The 17,940-nt window shown below is 43.0% G+C and overlaps 1 protein-coding gene across 1 annotated transcript in view; it reads left to right on the forward strand.

Annotated features, from left to right (window-relative positions):
* Positions 1 to 17,725, forward strand: part of ACBD3 (acyl-CoA binding domain containing 3) — a 34,065-nt gene extending 16,340 nt beyond the window's left edge. Inside the window, exons 5-8 of the mRNA XM_077813675.1 lie at positions 1,348 to 1,522; positions 2,965 to 3,145; positions 11,946 to 12,230; positions 15,564 to 17,725. Of these exons, the coding sequence (XP_077669801.1) occupies positions 1,348 to 1,522; positions 2,965 to 3,145; positions 11,946 to 12,230; positions 15,564 to 15,769 (847 nt within the window). The 3' untranslated portion in view covers positions 15,770 to 17,725. The remainder of the gene's footprint in view (positions 1 to 1,347; positions 1,523 to 2,964; positions 3,146 to 11,945; positions 12,231 to 15,563) is intronic.
* The last annotated feature ends 215 nt before the right edge of the window (positions 17,726 to 17,940 follow it).

Below are 17,940 nucleotides of genomic sequence, written 5' to 3' on the forward strand. Positions count from 1 at the left end.
GCTATGGGCAGTGCTGGGCATCTATTTAAAAAAGGATATTATAGAAGTAGGAGGATTTAGAGAAGGGTGATGAGTGATCAAAGATCTGGAAACCTCTTTTGTGCAAAGAGACTGAAAAGACTGCAATTGCTCATCTTACAAAGGAGGCAAATAAGAGGAAACATAATAAGTGTGTAAAATGATACAGAGAAGGTAGATCAAGAGTTTGTTCTCCCTGTCTCGTAACCCAAGAATAAGGTGACTTTCAATAAAATGTAAAGTGGGAAATTCAAAACCAGTAAAAGAAAATTTTTGGTCACATACCATGTAATTGAACTGTGGAACTCATGGCTTCAGGAAGTTGATGCAAATAATTTAAAAAGGGGTGGAAGGGAGGGAAAGGATTGAACATGTATATGCATATCAAGAATATCCATAGGTGTCAAACATTTTGTGGAAGAAATATTAACCTCATCCTTCAAGGTTTAAGCCAGTCTGTAACTATCAGAGATCAGGATGAGACCTAATGAGTTGGGGCAAATTATCCCATCTGCCTACTGCCAGACTCTTTCACCTTTCTCTGAAGCATCTGGTCCCGGCCACAGTTGGAGACAGGATATTGGACTAAGTGGACCATGTGTCTGATCAAATTCCTATTTCATTCCTGTAGAAAAGGAGAAAAGCTGCATATCCACTCAGAACTAACCCATGTAATAATCCTAAAGTGTTACCAATTAAACCTGCTATTGTCACACACTGTTCCATCTTGCATTGTTTTCTGTCCTCCCCTGAATCAGGCCAGTCAGTCATACTTTCCCTATCTGGTTGAGTACAGGTTGTCCAGGGAATTTGAGGCAGATCAAGTATCACAATGTATGTTCTCCTTTTGTACAGAACTCTTATTTTCACCACAAAGCATTGACATAGGACTACTTTGGTACTCTGTCCTTGATGCCTTCTGTGTTGGAGGACTATTGGGATTGTGTGTGTATACTTGAACACCAAACCCTTTTTTCTGGCTTCAAAATCTGAAAAATGCAATATTGTGGCTTTTTTAGCGCTTCCTTCTGGTTTATCAGACTTCAAATGGTGACTCATGGTGTGCCTTGCAAGGCAGCTCTTTAACACTTTAAACGGGTTTTCAAACAATCAGTAGAAAATAAGCTGGCCTCTTGCTAATACTTTTCTTAACTGGAATATTTTAGATGGGAGAAATCTCACTTGCATTATCTCCTGGCTTTGTCCCATCTGTATTAATTAGTTTGCACAAGGAATTGAGTTCACTGTATTTGAGGCCAGTTAAAAATAGTGATCTTGCTGATACCTCCAGCCATTTGTAATCTTCATACTCTGCTCCTGACAATTTAGGCAACAAATAATGGCAGCATTGAACTCCCAGACTGCTGTTCAGTTCCAGCAATATGCAGCCCAGCAGTATCCGGGCAACTACGAACAGCAACAGATCCTAATTCGCCAGCTTCAAGAACAGCACTATCAACAGTACATGCAGCAGTTGTATCAAGTCCAGCTTGCACAGCAACAGGTATAGTAGGACATTTGAGATATACAGAGTCATTGGTATCCCTGATCCAACCTTTCTACCAGAGGTACTAATGCACTTTTGTTATCCTAGGTCAAAGAGGTGGTGACTCTTAAAGTTTAAAAAGTGGCGTTTGTTTGGCTGACACTGTATCAGATTCAAATACCGAAGCTTCTTTGTTAATCTCTTCCTGTAATTTTCTAAAACAGCCATTGGCTAAGAATATTCTAAGTAGACAGTTCAACCTTTGACTTGTCTGAAGTGACTTTGCCAATCACTTAATCCCTGTTAGAGTTCTTAGAGGTCAAATGTTAAGCACTCTGTAATAATGTGTGCGTACTTTAATAGTTTAATGTGCCCATAGCAGTGGAATCTGGGCTCAGATGGCAACAAATTTACGTTTCCAGAATTTCTGCATTTTAATGTATGACGTTAGTTCAAACCCATTCATGGGAAAGTCTTTTAAGGAATTAGAAGTCAGATCACATCTCTGTTGCTCTTGTTTTTCTTTGATTTTCATAAAGGCTGGTACCATGTAAATCTGATCCCCCCCCACCAATTCTATAATCTATTGGGTTTCCAATTTTTCTTCAGGAATAAACCTTCCTTGCTAAATCCAAAAGACTTCCCCGCTGGCTAATTCCAAGTGTTAACTATAAATTGTTTGAATTATTACATGGTACAGTTCTCCCTCTTCTTGGGTGAATTAAACCATTTGCAGAGGGTCCACACAAAATCTATGTACCACTTATGTCCCATTGAGACCTTTTTTTTTTGAAGCTGGTAAAGTGCATAGGCCTTGTTCTGTGTGCAAAGCATCCTCAGTCTGTGCCTTGGAATGCCATTCTTCTGGCATGCTTTCCATAGCTGCTCTCTGCTTTAGTTCTGTGGGCTTCTTTTGCCCTTAGTTTCAAATTCACACAGTTTTGATATTGTAAACCCACAAACTGGCAGGGGATTTATTATAGCTCTCAGGTACTTCTGCTTTCAAAAAGTTAACTAGATTTCAAGATAGACCCTTTCAACAGGCTAACTATTAAAGGCCAGTAAATATGTAACTGTGAAATTCTGTGCATACCTTTTCTAAACCAAGTTTTTTGTGAGCAGAATTACTATAGTGATTACTGAAACTTGCAAACGTTTCTCCAATTAGGTGTGAAAACAAATTACCACTAGCTGTCTCCAGTTAGGATTTCAACTGACCATTTTCAATTTTTTTCAGCATCTGGATCCAAATGGCCTGACTTCAAAAGGCCTGACTCCATGTAACTCACTGATTGCAATGGGGGCTGTGTATGCTTGGCACACCTGAAAATCAGGCCACTTAGATGCTTAACTTTAGGTCCCCAGATTGGAAAAATGTTGGCCTACATTCTGAAATGTTAATTAAGATATTTTGATGACTACTTCCTTGTTTTTACTGAACTTGGTTTCTCTAACTGTAGGCAGCATTACAAAACCAGCAGGAGGCAGCAGGGGCTTCTATGACTACCATGCCAAAGGTGAATGCAGCTGCCCCAGGAGAGAGCCCATCTGTTAATGGACAGGCCAAGGCTCATACAGACATCCCTGAAAAAGAGCTGGAGCCAGATGCTCTGGAAGAAGCACTAGAGAATGGACCAAAAGGTATGACTAGAACGAGATTCCTTAATTTAAACAAGAAACCTGAGACTTTTGTTAGAGCCTAGTTCTTTGAGTGTTGGTCCCTATCTGTATTCCCCTGTGGGTGCACATGTGCTACGGTGCACCTGAAGTTGGAGAATTCCTGCAAGCAGCATCCATTGGTCTGCGCATGCACCCTTGCTCTCCTCATGCCTCAAACTGAGGGTATAAAGGGCAGAGCAGATGACCGCCTCTCCAGTTCCTTCTTGCCACCGCATAGCCTGGGTCAGAACCTCCCGGGTCCAGAGCACCTCATGGAGAAGACCATGAGGCCACAATGCCTCCCACAATGAGAGGTGATGCTGGTGCGAATCCATATCCACAGACCCTTATCAGCAGGCAGGAAATGCTCTCACAAGCCTAAGAGCAGGTCTTCTTCTAAATGTGCTTCAGATGACCAATGCATTTCTGCTTAAATTGAGCATGTCTGCTTATTCAGCCTGTAAGGACTTAGATCATCCTAAGGTCCCAAGATCATGACACTAGAGCCCTGGTTCTATGGGCTTTTTCAGTACCAGACCCTGTACCAGTGACACCAAGTTCACTGGTACTGTCCAAGCTAAAACATCTACTGGGAGGAATTATGTGCTAAAAACTAAAAATTAGTGCATCTCCCCTCCCCCCCCCCAAAAATTATGCAACAATATTTTAATATTCTGCAAAAATTTGCATATTATTTTATTTGTCAAAATAACACAATATAATTACACCAGTTTCAATTATTTTGGTAATTTATTTCAATATACTTGTCAGCAACTATGTCTGTAACAATACAGACAGCAAAAAAGATTCAGGAAATGTTTTTTAACAAATAGATTCCTTACTAGGCATATTAATAGAGAACTCTTGAGTAATAATTCATTTAAACTACAATACAGAACCGTATTTCCTGCATCCATCAGAAGCAGTGCAAAGGCTTGGGGGAGTTGGGAACGGAGGGAGGTAATTGCTGGGAAGGAGCCTGGGTGTGAACTTGGAGGGTTGTTTGGTATGGATGGGCAAAGTAGGGAACAGGCTTTCTTTTGGGGGGGGTTGGTGGAGGATTGTTAGGGAGCTTCCCCCATGCAGACCCTGTCTGACCCTTGGCCTCTCCAATTCAGTTTGTTACATCTGCCCCTGTCCCCATGTGTCACTGTGCCCCCACTCAGGCACCTCTGTGCCTTGAGTGGCCCTGCACTCCCACTCCCATCCCTTGCACCTCCACTCCCATTCAGCCCCTGCCCCAGTTTGTCCTCATTAGCCCCTTTCTGACCCCCCGGCACCCCCACACAGTCTGTTTCCCCATATCCCATGTCTCTTGGCCTGGCCCAACAGGTGCTATGAAGAAAGTAGGCTCTTTCTCTTCCCTAGTGGCTGCTCTGTTCTAGTGACACAGCGCCCTTTGGTGGGCAAAAGGTGGAACGGCAGCAACTTTCCAGCAGCAGCTATTTTCTGCAAAAATAAAATAAATTATACGTTGCACATGAATTATGCGCATGTGTACTGGTGCAGAATTCCCCCAGGAGTAAACATCAGGATACATCAGTTCCAGCAAGGAACACCTGACCAGAGCCTCAACCACTGGTGGTACCTTCCCCATCTCACACAGCACCTCCAATCCCATCAGCACGAGGGGATCACACCCAGGAAAGGCAGAGACTTATACTACACCAGAAGATGTTTTTCCTGTTCCCACGCCTCAATTTCCCCCATCATCTGGACCTTCTCTCACTAGGGAGATTTTAATTCTACCAGGGGATGTTGGCTGTAGCAGAAGTCTGTCCCCTCTTCCATCTACCAGTCTGGCTTTTCCTCCATTGGAACTGTTAGTATCACTGATGAATCCGGACCAAAATTTCTCTTCCTTGGGAGAATCTGAAACCCCCAGAGAAACCATCATCTCCCCCAAGAAAATCTAGCCCAGACAAGAAATCCAGAGCTTCCTGGTACCAACCTCCACCTTCGCATTTACCTCTGGACTGGTGGTGCCCCATGCATTGAAGACCTCTACAACCCCTTCCTGACACAGTTTATTGGTCATACTGGGGAATATGGGACCCAGATGCAGAGCCTATTTGTCCTGTTAGGCAGTCACTCCACCATTGCCCTCTGAGGGAACATTTAGAACTTCCTCATGACCCTATGGAAGAGGAAGATTACAAACCGATTCCATCGGTTTTGCTGGTACTGACAAGATTGTCATCTTCATCTCCTGATTTAGTAGTCACTCCAGTGTCTCCATCCCTTCCAGATGACCAGAAACCGTTCCAAGAATGATTGTGCAGAACGGCAAAGGAATTCCTGATCTCCCTAGGAGAGGTTCAGATCCCTCAAACTCTTGGATATACTGCAAACTACTGGGTCTAGTCAAATAGTGCTTCGAGTTAATGAACCTGTTAAGCAATCTGGCATATACCAGTCACACGCACCCCTACCCCTAAGAAGACAGAGGAACAATATTGCATTCCAGCCAAGGGAGCGGAATTTCTTTTTACCCATCGCATACCTAACTCTGGTCATGCAGGCTGCCATTGAGAGATCTAGATGACAGTATCCAAAATCCTTCTGACAAGGAGGTTAAACATCTAGGCTTATTGGGAAGAAAGGTATTCCCATCCACAAGCTTTCAGTTCAGAATAGTGGAATATCAAGCACTGTTGGTTAAGTATGACTATCTGAAATATTCCAAGTTTACAGACTTTGTAGACGAGCTGCCATAGTAAGACAGAGCTCAATTACAAGCACTTATTGAAGATCTGCTGGTGGTAAGAACCACACATCTATCAGTGGCTGATGCCACAGACACATTATCACGGTCCATGTTAACAGCCATTATAATATCCTAACTCGTAGCTAGACCCCTCAGGATTTTCCAGGGAGGTGCAAAACACTGTAGAGGACTTGCCCTTCAACTAAGCCCATTTTTTTCAATGAGAAGACAGATGAGTCCTTACTCTGAAGGACTCCAGAGCCACCCTTCACTCCCTGGGAATCTATACGGTCATGCTGTCTGGAGTGACTCACGAACGGGAGTACCAACCTCAGAGCAGACTTTCAAAAAGCAAGGCGGACACTTCAACTGGTGGTATGTTCTATAATTAAATTTAGTCAACACAGTACTAAATGTGAATTCCCAAAGTACTACAATAGTCTTATAACAGTCACACAGTCCCATTAGACACTATCTCACTACCCAGGCAAGCTGGACTATGTGATTAGTGAGCACACCAAAAATCACAGAACTTTCAGGTTACACCTAGTCCCAAGAGACCAGTCATTCACCCAAGTTGATTTGCATCCCAGCTCTCATACCAGAGACAACTCTGGTATCCAGTTCTATAGTAAACTAACTAAAGGTTTATTAGGTAAGAAAAAGGAATGAGTTATTGAAAGGTTAAAGGTGGTAAAAAATACATATACAGGTGAGAGAGTTTAGTATGTCTCTGCTACTGTTTGGAATTATAAACTGCCAGCTTCCCATAAGCCTTTTAGGGTTACCCAGAGTAACTTGGGAATTCCGTCTTCTCGTTTCTTTATTCTGCCCTGTTAGAATTCAGACAGTCCAGAGATGAAGAATTCTTCCTTGTGTCCATATATATAGCTTCTTCTCTCAGAAACCAAGCTGACAGCAACAGTTGCGACACAGGTCCCTTCTTCATTGGAGGTGGGGGGAGGAATGCACTTAGTCTTTGATCCTTGATCTAGCACAGTGGCTCACTGGCATTTAATGAACAGGATTTAACATCTTTGTAAGAGACCATTTGCATTACACAAGGCTTCCTTCTTGTTTGATGGGTTACTTAGTTACAGGGCTATAATGCAATGCAAATATTTGCTGTTGTATTATAACATAGGGTATAGTTGAGTGAAAACAATACATGCAGTATCCTATAAGCATTTTATAAAATACTAAAAACACATTCTTATCAACTTAACATCCAATATTTATTTTGATAATGCTAACACACAGAAAAGCAAGACTGATTTCCAACTATGCATTTAAGTGTTCAGTGAGGCCTTGTCATGAGCTAGCAGTTGGTCTACCAGGGTCATATATACACCTGCCCCCAAAAGAAAATATCACAGGCAGCCCTATAAATCTAGACCAGTAACTCAACCGTTTTATCAGCTATCTTATGATACTCCTCATAAGAGCCAGAAGATGCAGAAGTCTCATTTCCTTGCAGCTCCCACATCTTTAGCATCCCCATCCCATCCCCTGGCTAAAAGATATTTTTGATGGCCGTTTAAGAACTGCAAACTCAGTGATGCCGCCACTAACCAATCCCCCAATCTTCAGGAGTTGTTCGGCACTTTTTCCACAACTGGAGTGCTGTAACATGGATAAATGGGTATTAAACATCATCCGATCTGGCTAAGCAATCAAGTTTACTGTTCTGCTTCCTCTGAAACCCTCTCTTCTGGGATCATTTTCACAAGAGTATTCTCAGGCAGAAAGTGGAGTCCCTTCTCCAACAAGCAACAATAGAGTAGGTAGCTCTCCAACACCAAGGAAAGGAAAGGGCTTTTTACTCAGTGTGCTTCCTTGTATCCAAAAAGAGAGGGTGATTGGAGACCCTTCCTTGATCTTTACAGTTTCCACCGCTTTTTTCGTAAACTGAAATTTCACATGGTCACATTGGCATCAATAATCTCATTCCTGGAAAAAGACATTTGGTTTACAGCTCCTGATGTGAAGGACACATGCTCTTATGTGGATGTTCACCCCACCCACAGGCAGTTTCTCAGATTTGTGGTGGGTCCCAACCATTTCCAATACAGGGTGCTCCTGTTCAGTCTTGCCTGCACCCCAGGGTCTTTTCCAAAGTCTTCCTGGTAGTTGCATTTCACTTCATCTGGAATGGCTTCGTCTCTGCCCTTATCTCAATTATTTGCTTCTTGTTGCAAGGACACATGAGGCCTCATTAATGCTTCAGCACCTATCCTCTTTAGGAGCCAGTGTAAACTTGGAAAAATCTATCCTCCCACTGACACAGACCATAGACTTTAGAGGCGCGACCCTGGATTCAGCCATGGCAAGAGCTTATCTACCGATGGACAGGTTTTGCTCCATGAGTGACCTGATAGACCAGGTTATGTGCAACTCTTGAGCATCACTCAAAACTTGTATTTCCCTCCTGGGGCACATGAATTCATGCACTTGTTACCCCATTCACCAGAGTCTACTTACATTGCCTACAGGCATGACTCCAAACAGCATGTTCACCAACCAACCACACCACAAATATCTTAGTGACAATTCCTTCCAGAATAACATCATCTCTAAATTGATGGAAGGGATCCCAGTCAAGTATGTGTGGGTGTTCTCTTCCCATACCTGTCACTGGAAAAGACAGTCATTAGATCCCTCCCTCTTGAGGGAGGAGGGGGGTGGCCCATGTGGACAGCACAGAGCAGTTGGATGCCCTAAGAAGCCAGGATGTGCATCAATCTCTGGAACATCATTCCGTCCAAGAAGCTTGCAAGGCCTTTCTGCAACTTATCCAGTCCCAGCATGTCCTCATATTGTCAGATATGGCAATTGTCTGTCTTTTACATCAACAAACTAGGAAGGATGAGATCCATTTCTCGCTGTGTGTAAGCTATCACCCTATAGAACTGAGGTGTCAGTCAAATTACCTTGTTGGCAGCTTACCTTCTGGGAACTCAGAATGTGTTGGCAGACACCGTCACAGGCATTTTGCCACCAGTCACAAGTCGGAGCTGCACAATTCAGTAGTGAACAGTATCTTCACTCAATAAGGAAGCCCCACCTGGGATCTGTTTGCCTCCCAAACCAACTGGAAATGCAACATTTGCTGTTCCAAAGGTGCTCTAGAGCTACACACTCAGGGCAGTCCTCTCTTTCACACCTAGTCAGGGCATCTGGCTATGACTTTTCTCCCTTACCACTCCTATGTTGAGTCCCATGGAAAATTCTACAGGACAGGGCATGAGTCATCCTCATTGCTCCCAGTTAGCCCAGACAGTTTTGGTTCCCAAATTTCCTTATATCATCTCACCCTCAGATCAGCATCCTGTCCTTTCCTGCTCTCTTGACCCAGGAGAATAGCAAAATGAAGCATCTCAACCTATCTGATGACTTGGTTTTTTGGATGGGCACCACTCTAGAATGTTCGCGCTCTAAAGCAGTGCAAACCATCCTGAGCAGCAAAAAGGACACTAGGAAATGCTGTTCAATCAAGGGGAAGTGTTTCCCCATATGGGCACAGATGAAACACATCTGAGTCGGCAGATATTCCCCTTATTTTGGACTATCTTCTCACTCAAAACTGGGCTCTTGCTCAGTCCTATAAGAGTCTACTTGGCAGCATTCAGTGCATGCCGTCCATCCTCCATGGCTACTCAATTTTCACTCACCCATTGACTAACAGATTCTTGAAAGGCCCAATCAGAACCTTCCCACCAGTAAAGAAGCCTACCTTTCACTGGGACTTGAATCTTGTTTTCAGCACTCTGACTCCCTTCAAACCACTAGGAACATGTTCTATGTATCCCCTATCAATAAAAATTGTGTTCCTTCTGCCAATCACCTCAGCCGAAAGGTTGGGGAAACTCAGAGCCCTAATGGTGGATCCGCCATACGCTATCTGCAATAAGGACAAAGTCTTGTCTTATGACTACAGCCAAAGTTCACTGCCAAGGTACTTTCAGATTTCCCCTTAAGCCAGTAAATCAGCTGTGGTTTTCCATAACCACATGCATCTGAGGAGGAGACAGAGTTCCGCTGACATGCAACATGCTGTGGCTTTTTACCTACAAAGGACAAAACCAACTGGAAAATCAAAGATTTTCTTGCTATAGCAGAATGACTTTGAGGCCACACTGTCTCTTCCCAGAGGATTTCTAAATGAATCTCAGGCTGTATCCTACTCTGCTACCAGCTGTCACTACTTCTCTCTCTTCCTCCTAAGGTAAGGGCTCATTCTACAAGAGCACAAGCTACATCTGTGGTAGTGCTTCAGGAAGTACCTATACTTGATGTTTGCAAGGCAGCCATATGGAGTTCTAGCCACACATTCGTGAGACATTATGCTCTGGTACAGGACTCCTCCATTGATGTATCCATTGGGAAAGTCTGCTGCCTGCATTCTCGCACGCTCCTCCTACTTGAGTACTGCTGGACAGTCACCACAGTGGAATGCATTTAGGGACCAATACTGGAAGAAAAATTACTTACCTTCTAGTAACTGGAGGTTCTTTGAGATAAGTGGTCCCTATTTATATTTCACTACCCACCTTCATTCCCCTCTGCTTCGGATCATTCCTGGATTCACAGTAGAGAAGGGACTGGAGAGGCAGTCGGTCTGCTCTGCCCATTATCTCTTGGTCTGAGGCCCAAGGAGACGAAGGGCACATCCATGGACCAACGGACACTGCTTACAAGAATCCTCCACCTCAGGATGCACAGCGTGCACGCGCCCCTACGATGGAATACAGATAGGGACCACACAGCTCAAAGAATTTCCAGTTCTGTAAAGTAAGTAACTTATCTGTTGCCCCCCCCCCCCCTCTCGTATTATGGTTCTGTAGTTATCGCTCTCTACTACCCGGTCAGAGCTAGATGTGGTTCTTGGGCCCACTCTCTACCTTTTCCAAAGCAGAAGGGATTGGGTATAAAGGCAGTGTGCTCAGTTCCTATGGAAGATGAAGAATGTGCCGCAACTCCATTTCCTAAAGTAGGAGAGGGCTGGATGGGTTCCAAAGAGCCCCCATCCAGTCCTCTTGAGCTGAAGGTAACTGACACACAAGACCATAGAGGGAAGGAATGTAAGGTAGAAGTTCTGTTGCAGAGCTTCTCTCTGTATAGGATCGGTTCCACAAGTGGGTCTTGATGGGGGAGTGGGGCTGTTGGTTGAATGTGGCGGGGGGCATATTCTCATGGACACTAGTTCCAAGTGTCTAAAGAGAGTGACTCTAAAGGAATAACTTGTTCTCTCCTTTCCACCTGCCGCTGCTGCTCTCCCCATGATCCAGGTACATCCTCCTTCCAACCCAACAGACTGCAGCTCCTCGCTGTTCCCTTGGCTCCCAGGGACAGCCCTGTTGTAACAGTCTGTGGAGCTGGAGGAGGAAAATCAACCCACTATCAGCTTCCCTTCCTCACTCCCCAGTTCTGTCTATCACTATTCCTGGCTTCATCAGTGGCACTTGCCCACCTTCATCCAAAATCCTTGTAAGATTTGGGCAGGCCCTAGCAAGAAACTGGGGGTGGGTTCTGGGTCCTATGTGAAAAAAGTGGAGTAGTTCTACTGAGCACATCAAATAAAACAGCTTGCGTGTTCAGGAGTTACATTTCAAGGATTTGTTGAAAGGGTTTAAGTAACCTTGTGTAGCTATCATAGAACCAGTGCCTTTGACTGTAGTAGTAACCCATATTGCACTGCACTGAAGTGATGTCTTAAGAATGAAATTTTGCCTGAATAAAGATAGATAGTATTGTCAGTCAGCTTAGATGTGCAGACAGCTGCAAATCGAATGACACGCTCAGCTAGACTTAGTTCTAAGGGGCAGATTTGTAATATGTGCAATGTTACAATGCAGGCTTCATGATATATTTCATGTGCGTTTGCTAGGCCTCCGTTAAAAGAGCATTGTCCTGTAATAGTATGAAAGCTCCGTTTTGGAAGCAATCTTGAGACTTCCCTGCAGAGGCTCGGTGGTGCCATGTCTTACAGAAGTGATTTGTTATTACATAACATTAAAATAGCTGTATTTTTAAAGGCAAATCATTCACTGTCCATGCTTTTTACTTCCTCTTTAGAATCTGTTCCAGTGATAGCTGCTCCATCCATGTGGACACGACCCCAGATAAAAGATTTTAAAGAGAAGATCCGACAGGATGCAGACTCCGTGATCACAGTAGGCCGAGGAGAAGTGGTTACAGTCAGAGTACCAACTCATGAAGAGGGGTCGTATCTCTTCTGGGAGTTTGCTACAGACAATTATGACATTGGTTTTGGGGTATATTTTGAATGGACAGACTCCCCCAACACTGCAGTCAGTGTGCATGTCAGCGAATCCAGTGATGATGAGGATGAAGATGAAGGTATATTTGCTTATTTTATATACGCTTTTAATGGTGTCCATTGGCCATACTCTAATGTAAGGGTCTCTTTTTTGTGCGCACCCTCTGCACAGCTGGTGTCCCTCTAAACATGAAATCTGTCCCTTCCAAATCTTAGTTACTAGTTGTTTCAAGTACTACATCTGACTGCGGCCAGGCTAAGGCAGTCATGGTCATAGTTGCATCCACGTGTGTTGGCCCTCATGGCCCCACAACCCCTTGGGGTGAATGGCAAGGGCCACCCAGATGGCTTAGGGAGGAGTCACTATTACTCCATCTTCTGGCAAGATAGGGCCTCCCTCCTGTCCAGACCACGACTCCTTAAGCAGGCTGGGGAAATTCCCAGAGGAGAGAGGTTCTTACCCACTCAAGCAAAGAGGTCCTGCCACCAACACCCCAACAGAGCTGCAATGGGGTAGCACACAATTCTCAGGGGCCCCTCCCAGAGCAGTAGGGCTTTCAAAGTTAACACCCCATTGGAATAAATGAGGAGGTTAACACCTCTTTAGAACCTTTTCTTCAGGCTGTCTGCAGACACCACTGCCATGGTTACGCTTGGCTTACATTTCAGGCTTTTATTTTGCATCCACAAGGTCTGAAATACAACTTTTTAAAGTGAAAACTTCAATTCTGGGGATTGTTTGTTTGGCTTCAGGAGCCATGGCTCTGTGCGTGTGTCTCAGTCCTGTTGCTGGTTTTTATGGTTCTATTTTACTATTTTGTCCTTTTCTCTTTTGGTGTGAAAGACACTCCAAGGGAAACAATCCTTGCTGCTGTTAAATGCTCAACTGATGAGCTGATTTTTTCTCTAATGATTTTTGATTTCTCTAATTATTTTTTTTCTCTAATCTTGGGGGCTGTAACAATAACACTTCAGAGAGATGTGATTTAAAAAAAATTGTTCCTTCAACACTGAAGTGGTGCTCGTGTAGACTGTGGGAGTCGGTATGCTATGCTCCACCTTGAACAAGGTGCTCAAACGTTGCATGCTGGGGTGAAAGGATGATCTTGGTCTTGTGATCAAAGCAAGGGGGAGAGGCCTGGATTCTGTTTCTCATCCTGATACTTCGTCACCTTGAGCAAAGTCACTTAACCACTCTCTTGACTTCCTAATCTGTAAAACATATTGTCCTGGATATGGGTATTGAGAGGCAAAATTATTTCTGCACTGAGAGTTCCTTGATAGAAGGGGCCGTAAAGTGCAAAGCCTTTAGTGCTGGGCTGATGCTGGGACCTGTGAGGCTGAAGGTTAAGGGAAATCTTTGTTTTAGGACATGACCTTCAGGCTGTTAGATTTCCTAATATATGACTATGTAGTAGGCAAATCTGGACATCCCTGCTTCTGCTAGATACTGACCCAGATAACGCTTGTTGCTAGCTAGGGTACTAAGATAAGCCACTGATAAGTGAAACTCTCCTTCATGGAACTTGAAAAAAAAAAAATCTTAAACACAAAAGGTCACAATGCTGAGTGTCCATTTTAGAAATAACTACACAGTATGGTGAAAGCATTCTTTGGAATTGATCTTTGGACATTGCTACATCTGATGGTTTCCTGCCTTTCCATGTTGGCATTGTGGGGCTTATGTGCAGTGATTTGAAACCTAGAAAAGGAGCCTTTTGTGCATAAAATGTTCACATAGAAATGGAGGTTGGGTAGAGAAAACTTTGAAAACTTCACCTGTAGATGATATGGTGTGATTAAAACAGGTGATCATGTAAGTGAGTTAAAGTAGCCTGATGTGAGGGAGAATGAGAAATACCATTCTTAAAAGTCAGAGATGGAAAAGACTTACTCGGTTGTCTTTCATTCTCCTGCCTCTGATGTATGAGTATCTTTACTGTCTAGTCTCCAGTGCTTTGTCCAGTATCGAATGACTCAAGCAATGAAATGCACACTTCCGTTATTCTATATGTTGAACCAAAACTCAAGACATGGTGGTGAAAGTCTCCATGTACCTTTAATACTCCCCTAAAGGATGCAATTCCTGCACTGCTGACTTATTTTCCAGGAAGGAAATTAACCTCCACATCTTCTCTTCCAAGGCCTGACGTTGCAATAAGCCAGGTGGCCAAAGGCTTGGACCCAGGTCCCTTCCCTCAGCCGCCGGGGAGTCTGGCATGCCATTGCAGGAGCTTGTGACCCAGCCATCTGTCCTCTGCCACTGAACTGCTCGGCCACCGTCGGGTATACTGTGTCCTGCCTGCAAAAACTGTGCACAGGGATGTGCTTGCAAGGGCACAACTGCTCTGCATAGACAAGTGAACAAAATGACCTGTGGATATTTTACAACCAAGTGAACCACATTCGGAAATGCCTCAGGCTATGACCTTAATTCAGCTAGCTGTGGTCTAGTCATCAGTCAGGCCACCCCACTTAATGGGCTGTCCTTCAGCTCACATGAATAACAGTAGGTCAGCCACCCTAACTATTGTCAGGAGTTCAACAGTTAACTCAGCTAACCTTTATTTTACTGTGCTATCCGTTGTTGAGTCTTTTGATTATCATAGAATCATAGACTTTAAGGTCAGAAGGGACCATTATGATTGTCTAGTCTGACCTCCTGCCCAGAGCAGGCCACGGAATCTCACCCACCAACTCCTGTAACAAACCCCTAACTTTTGTCTGAGCTATTGAAGTCCTCAGATCGTGGTTTAAAGACTTCAAGGTGCAGAGAATTAACTCTGATCTTGAGCAAAAGTGGCTCTCGAGAGGAGTCTGAAATAGCTGGGCTTTGAGATCCTCTGACAAGATCTGTAAAAAGTGCTTATGGTTCAACTCTGAAATGCTGAGCACCAGTTGCTCTCATTGACTTTAATGGAAGCTGTGGTGGCTCAAGACTCTTTGAAAATCAGGCCCTGGATCTGTTTATTATTTAACATTAGTGGATTCATAAAGTGCATGATTGATGAAGAAACCCATGATCAGACTGAACTAAAGGCTGGTTTCCCCTTCTTTGTAAATGTAATGTCACAACAAAGTACCACTCATAAAATGGATAAAGAACTTCCTCAGGCAGGAATAAAGAGACTAATTTCCGTACTTCATTTTAGAAATCTTACCTTAAATCTTCCCCATGAATGCTTAGTCCCTAACAGTCTCCCCCCCCACCCCAAAAAAAAACCCCACATGCTCCCAAATAGTTAAACATACCTCTTATTTTGTTACTCAAATAACACTGGTTTGTGTCTTCCTGGTCCCTCTTGGACTAGCAAAACAAAAAACAAAACCCAATCATTTTATTTTATTCTTTCTTTCTTTGCATAAAATCCCCCCTCATATTTAATGACTGATATTTATTTTTTCCACTACAGAAAACAGTGAAGAGAAATCCAAAAAGAATGCCAGCAAGCCTCAGCTAGATGAAATAGTGCCTGTATACAGACGAGACTGTCACGAAGAAGTGTACGCTGGCAGCCACCAGTACCCAGGGAGAGGAGTTTATCTCCTTAAATTTGACAACTCCTACTCATTATGGAGATCAAAAACAGTTTACTACAGAGTCTATTATACTAGATAAAGATGTTGCAGTGTCGGAGGCTGAGGCTGTGCAGAAGACATCATTTTATTCAGAATTTTCTTCAAACGTAATGGATTTTTTGAGTCTATTTTACCCTGTCTGGTGTATCTATACGGTTTGTGTGTGAACTTTAACATTAAAAGCTGGGATTTTTCTGCTGCACAATTGTAATGAAGATCATGTTGGGCTTAGCACAGGACCTCCCAGCCCTTAATGGCATCAAGAGGTTAGCCAATGAAATCACTGGCTGCCAGTGCTTAGACTAAGTCACACTAACTGCATATACAAAACCTCCAAACTGTTACTTACTTACACACACAAGCACGTAGTGTCTGAACGGTTGTTGGTATGGTGTTGCCTGGTCTGTGTGCTTTGGGAATTTATGATGATTTGTTATTAGACGGGGTCTCATCCTTAATTGGCAGAATTGGTTACGATTTGCAATGTAGCAAGTCTTTCCCTTAAAACTGTATTCGAATGTCAGATTTTTACACAATTAAAACTTCAACCAAGTTGTGTGTCTGCTGTTGTCATGCAAGAGATAACTTATTCCATCTCTTAAAACAGTGTAGTGAATAAAAGATGAATAGCATTTGTTTTCAGTGGGGCTGCATAGTCCAGATCAATACAACAGTACTGTAAAAATGGAGCCCCTTGTGTGACTTCAAAATTGGAAGAGATAACCAGGATAGCAATTGAAAATATGTGTAACTAGTGACACAAAGCAGAATCTTAGTGCCCCCTCCACCTACTGCTAGCCGTGGTGGGATTCTGACACTGAACCAGGGGATGAGTAAATTCTTATCTTGTTTGCTGATTTGCTGTACGGGTAGACTTCAAAGTGAAATCAGTTTTCTGCACAACTCTCAGCTCTTGCTTTGTGTTTTTTGTAAACCTAAATCTGCACGTAGTGCATTTAAACAATTATCTCAATCATTTTGGTGAAGTGTAGGGATTAATGTTGCACTAATATTATGGAAATCACTGCCAGGAACAGCCCATTTTAGCTTAATCTGGGGGTACTTGTGTGCAAACCCTCCATGCTTTAATTCTAGTTTGTAATTATGTTTTTCAGGGAAAAGCAGAATGTTCCTGCAGATCCTTAAATATTTTAGCTTTAATCTCCCATGCCATATTTCATAGATACTGTTGTAGCATTTTCATAGTTTGTGCTCTGAAAACAAATAGAGATGGCTATCTGGTGCATATCTGCAGAAACAGTGCACTTTTCTACGGAGCTTTGTTTTGAAGGGATGAGAGGGGGTTCAGGTATGGTAAAGGTGAACTGCGCATTCTGCGTGGGTAATGCACTTGATTACTGTTGCATCTTTCTCAAATCACTTATTGCAGTAGGATTTCCATTGATTAGTGGCAGCTTGTACAGTTCCATAACAAATAGGGATGTTGGCGTTTTGGGGAGGGGGGGTTTGTTTGAATATGTGATTTGTATGTACATGATTCACTTTCTTTTTCTCACACCAGCTGTGGAGAAAAGGCTCCTATAGAATGCTTAACTTGTCTTGGCATTTGGTTCAGAAACACGCGACCAGCTTATAGCTAGCTAGTGCTGCTCCATCCAAAACACTTGTAAAATGTTCTACTCGTGTACATACAGTATATAGTCCATGGAGTTAGGAAGTACCTTGCTTTTTAAAAAAATGTAAAAAATAAAGGCAGGCACTAATATTTCTTCCAGTTTTCAATTTAGATTTTGTCCATACAAAAAAGTTTGACTTTTCTCTAAAAAAAAAAAAAATAATAATAATAATAATAATTGTTCTTGGGAGCAGTGTATGTCGCTTTAACTGGCAGCATTTACTGTCGCGTGTTGGATGTCAGAACTTCTCAGTTTCCGAACTTTTTTTATTGCCTCTGGCTGTTTAGTACAGTACAAGTGCGATTTAAAATACCTTGGAATAATATATTTAATCTTAATTAAAATACATTTATCTGTAACCCCTGTTGGCTTTTTATTAATTTTACCCCTGTACATGGCTGTTCAAGTAGAACATGGTAATGTTTTTTAAATGCCCTTCCTTTTTGTAAAGATTCACAGTATACAGCAACCTTTTCTCCCCTACTCTTCAGTTCTGCTGTACTTATACACTGCCCTGAGCATGCTAATGGTTGTCAATTAAAAACCACAAGGCTGTGTGGACAGTTTGCCTGAG

Source organism: Eretmochelys imbricata, chromosome 3, assembly GCF_965152235.1.
Source record: "Eretmochelys imbricata isolate rEreImb1 chromosome 3, rEreImb1.hap1, whole genome shotgun sequence".
In the NCBI taxonomy this organism is placed as follows: domain Eukaryota; kingdom Metazoa; phylum Chordata; order Testudines; family Cheloniidae; genus Eretmochelys; species Eretmochelys imbricata.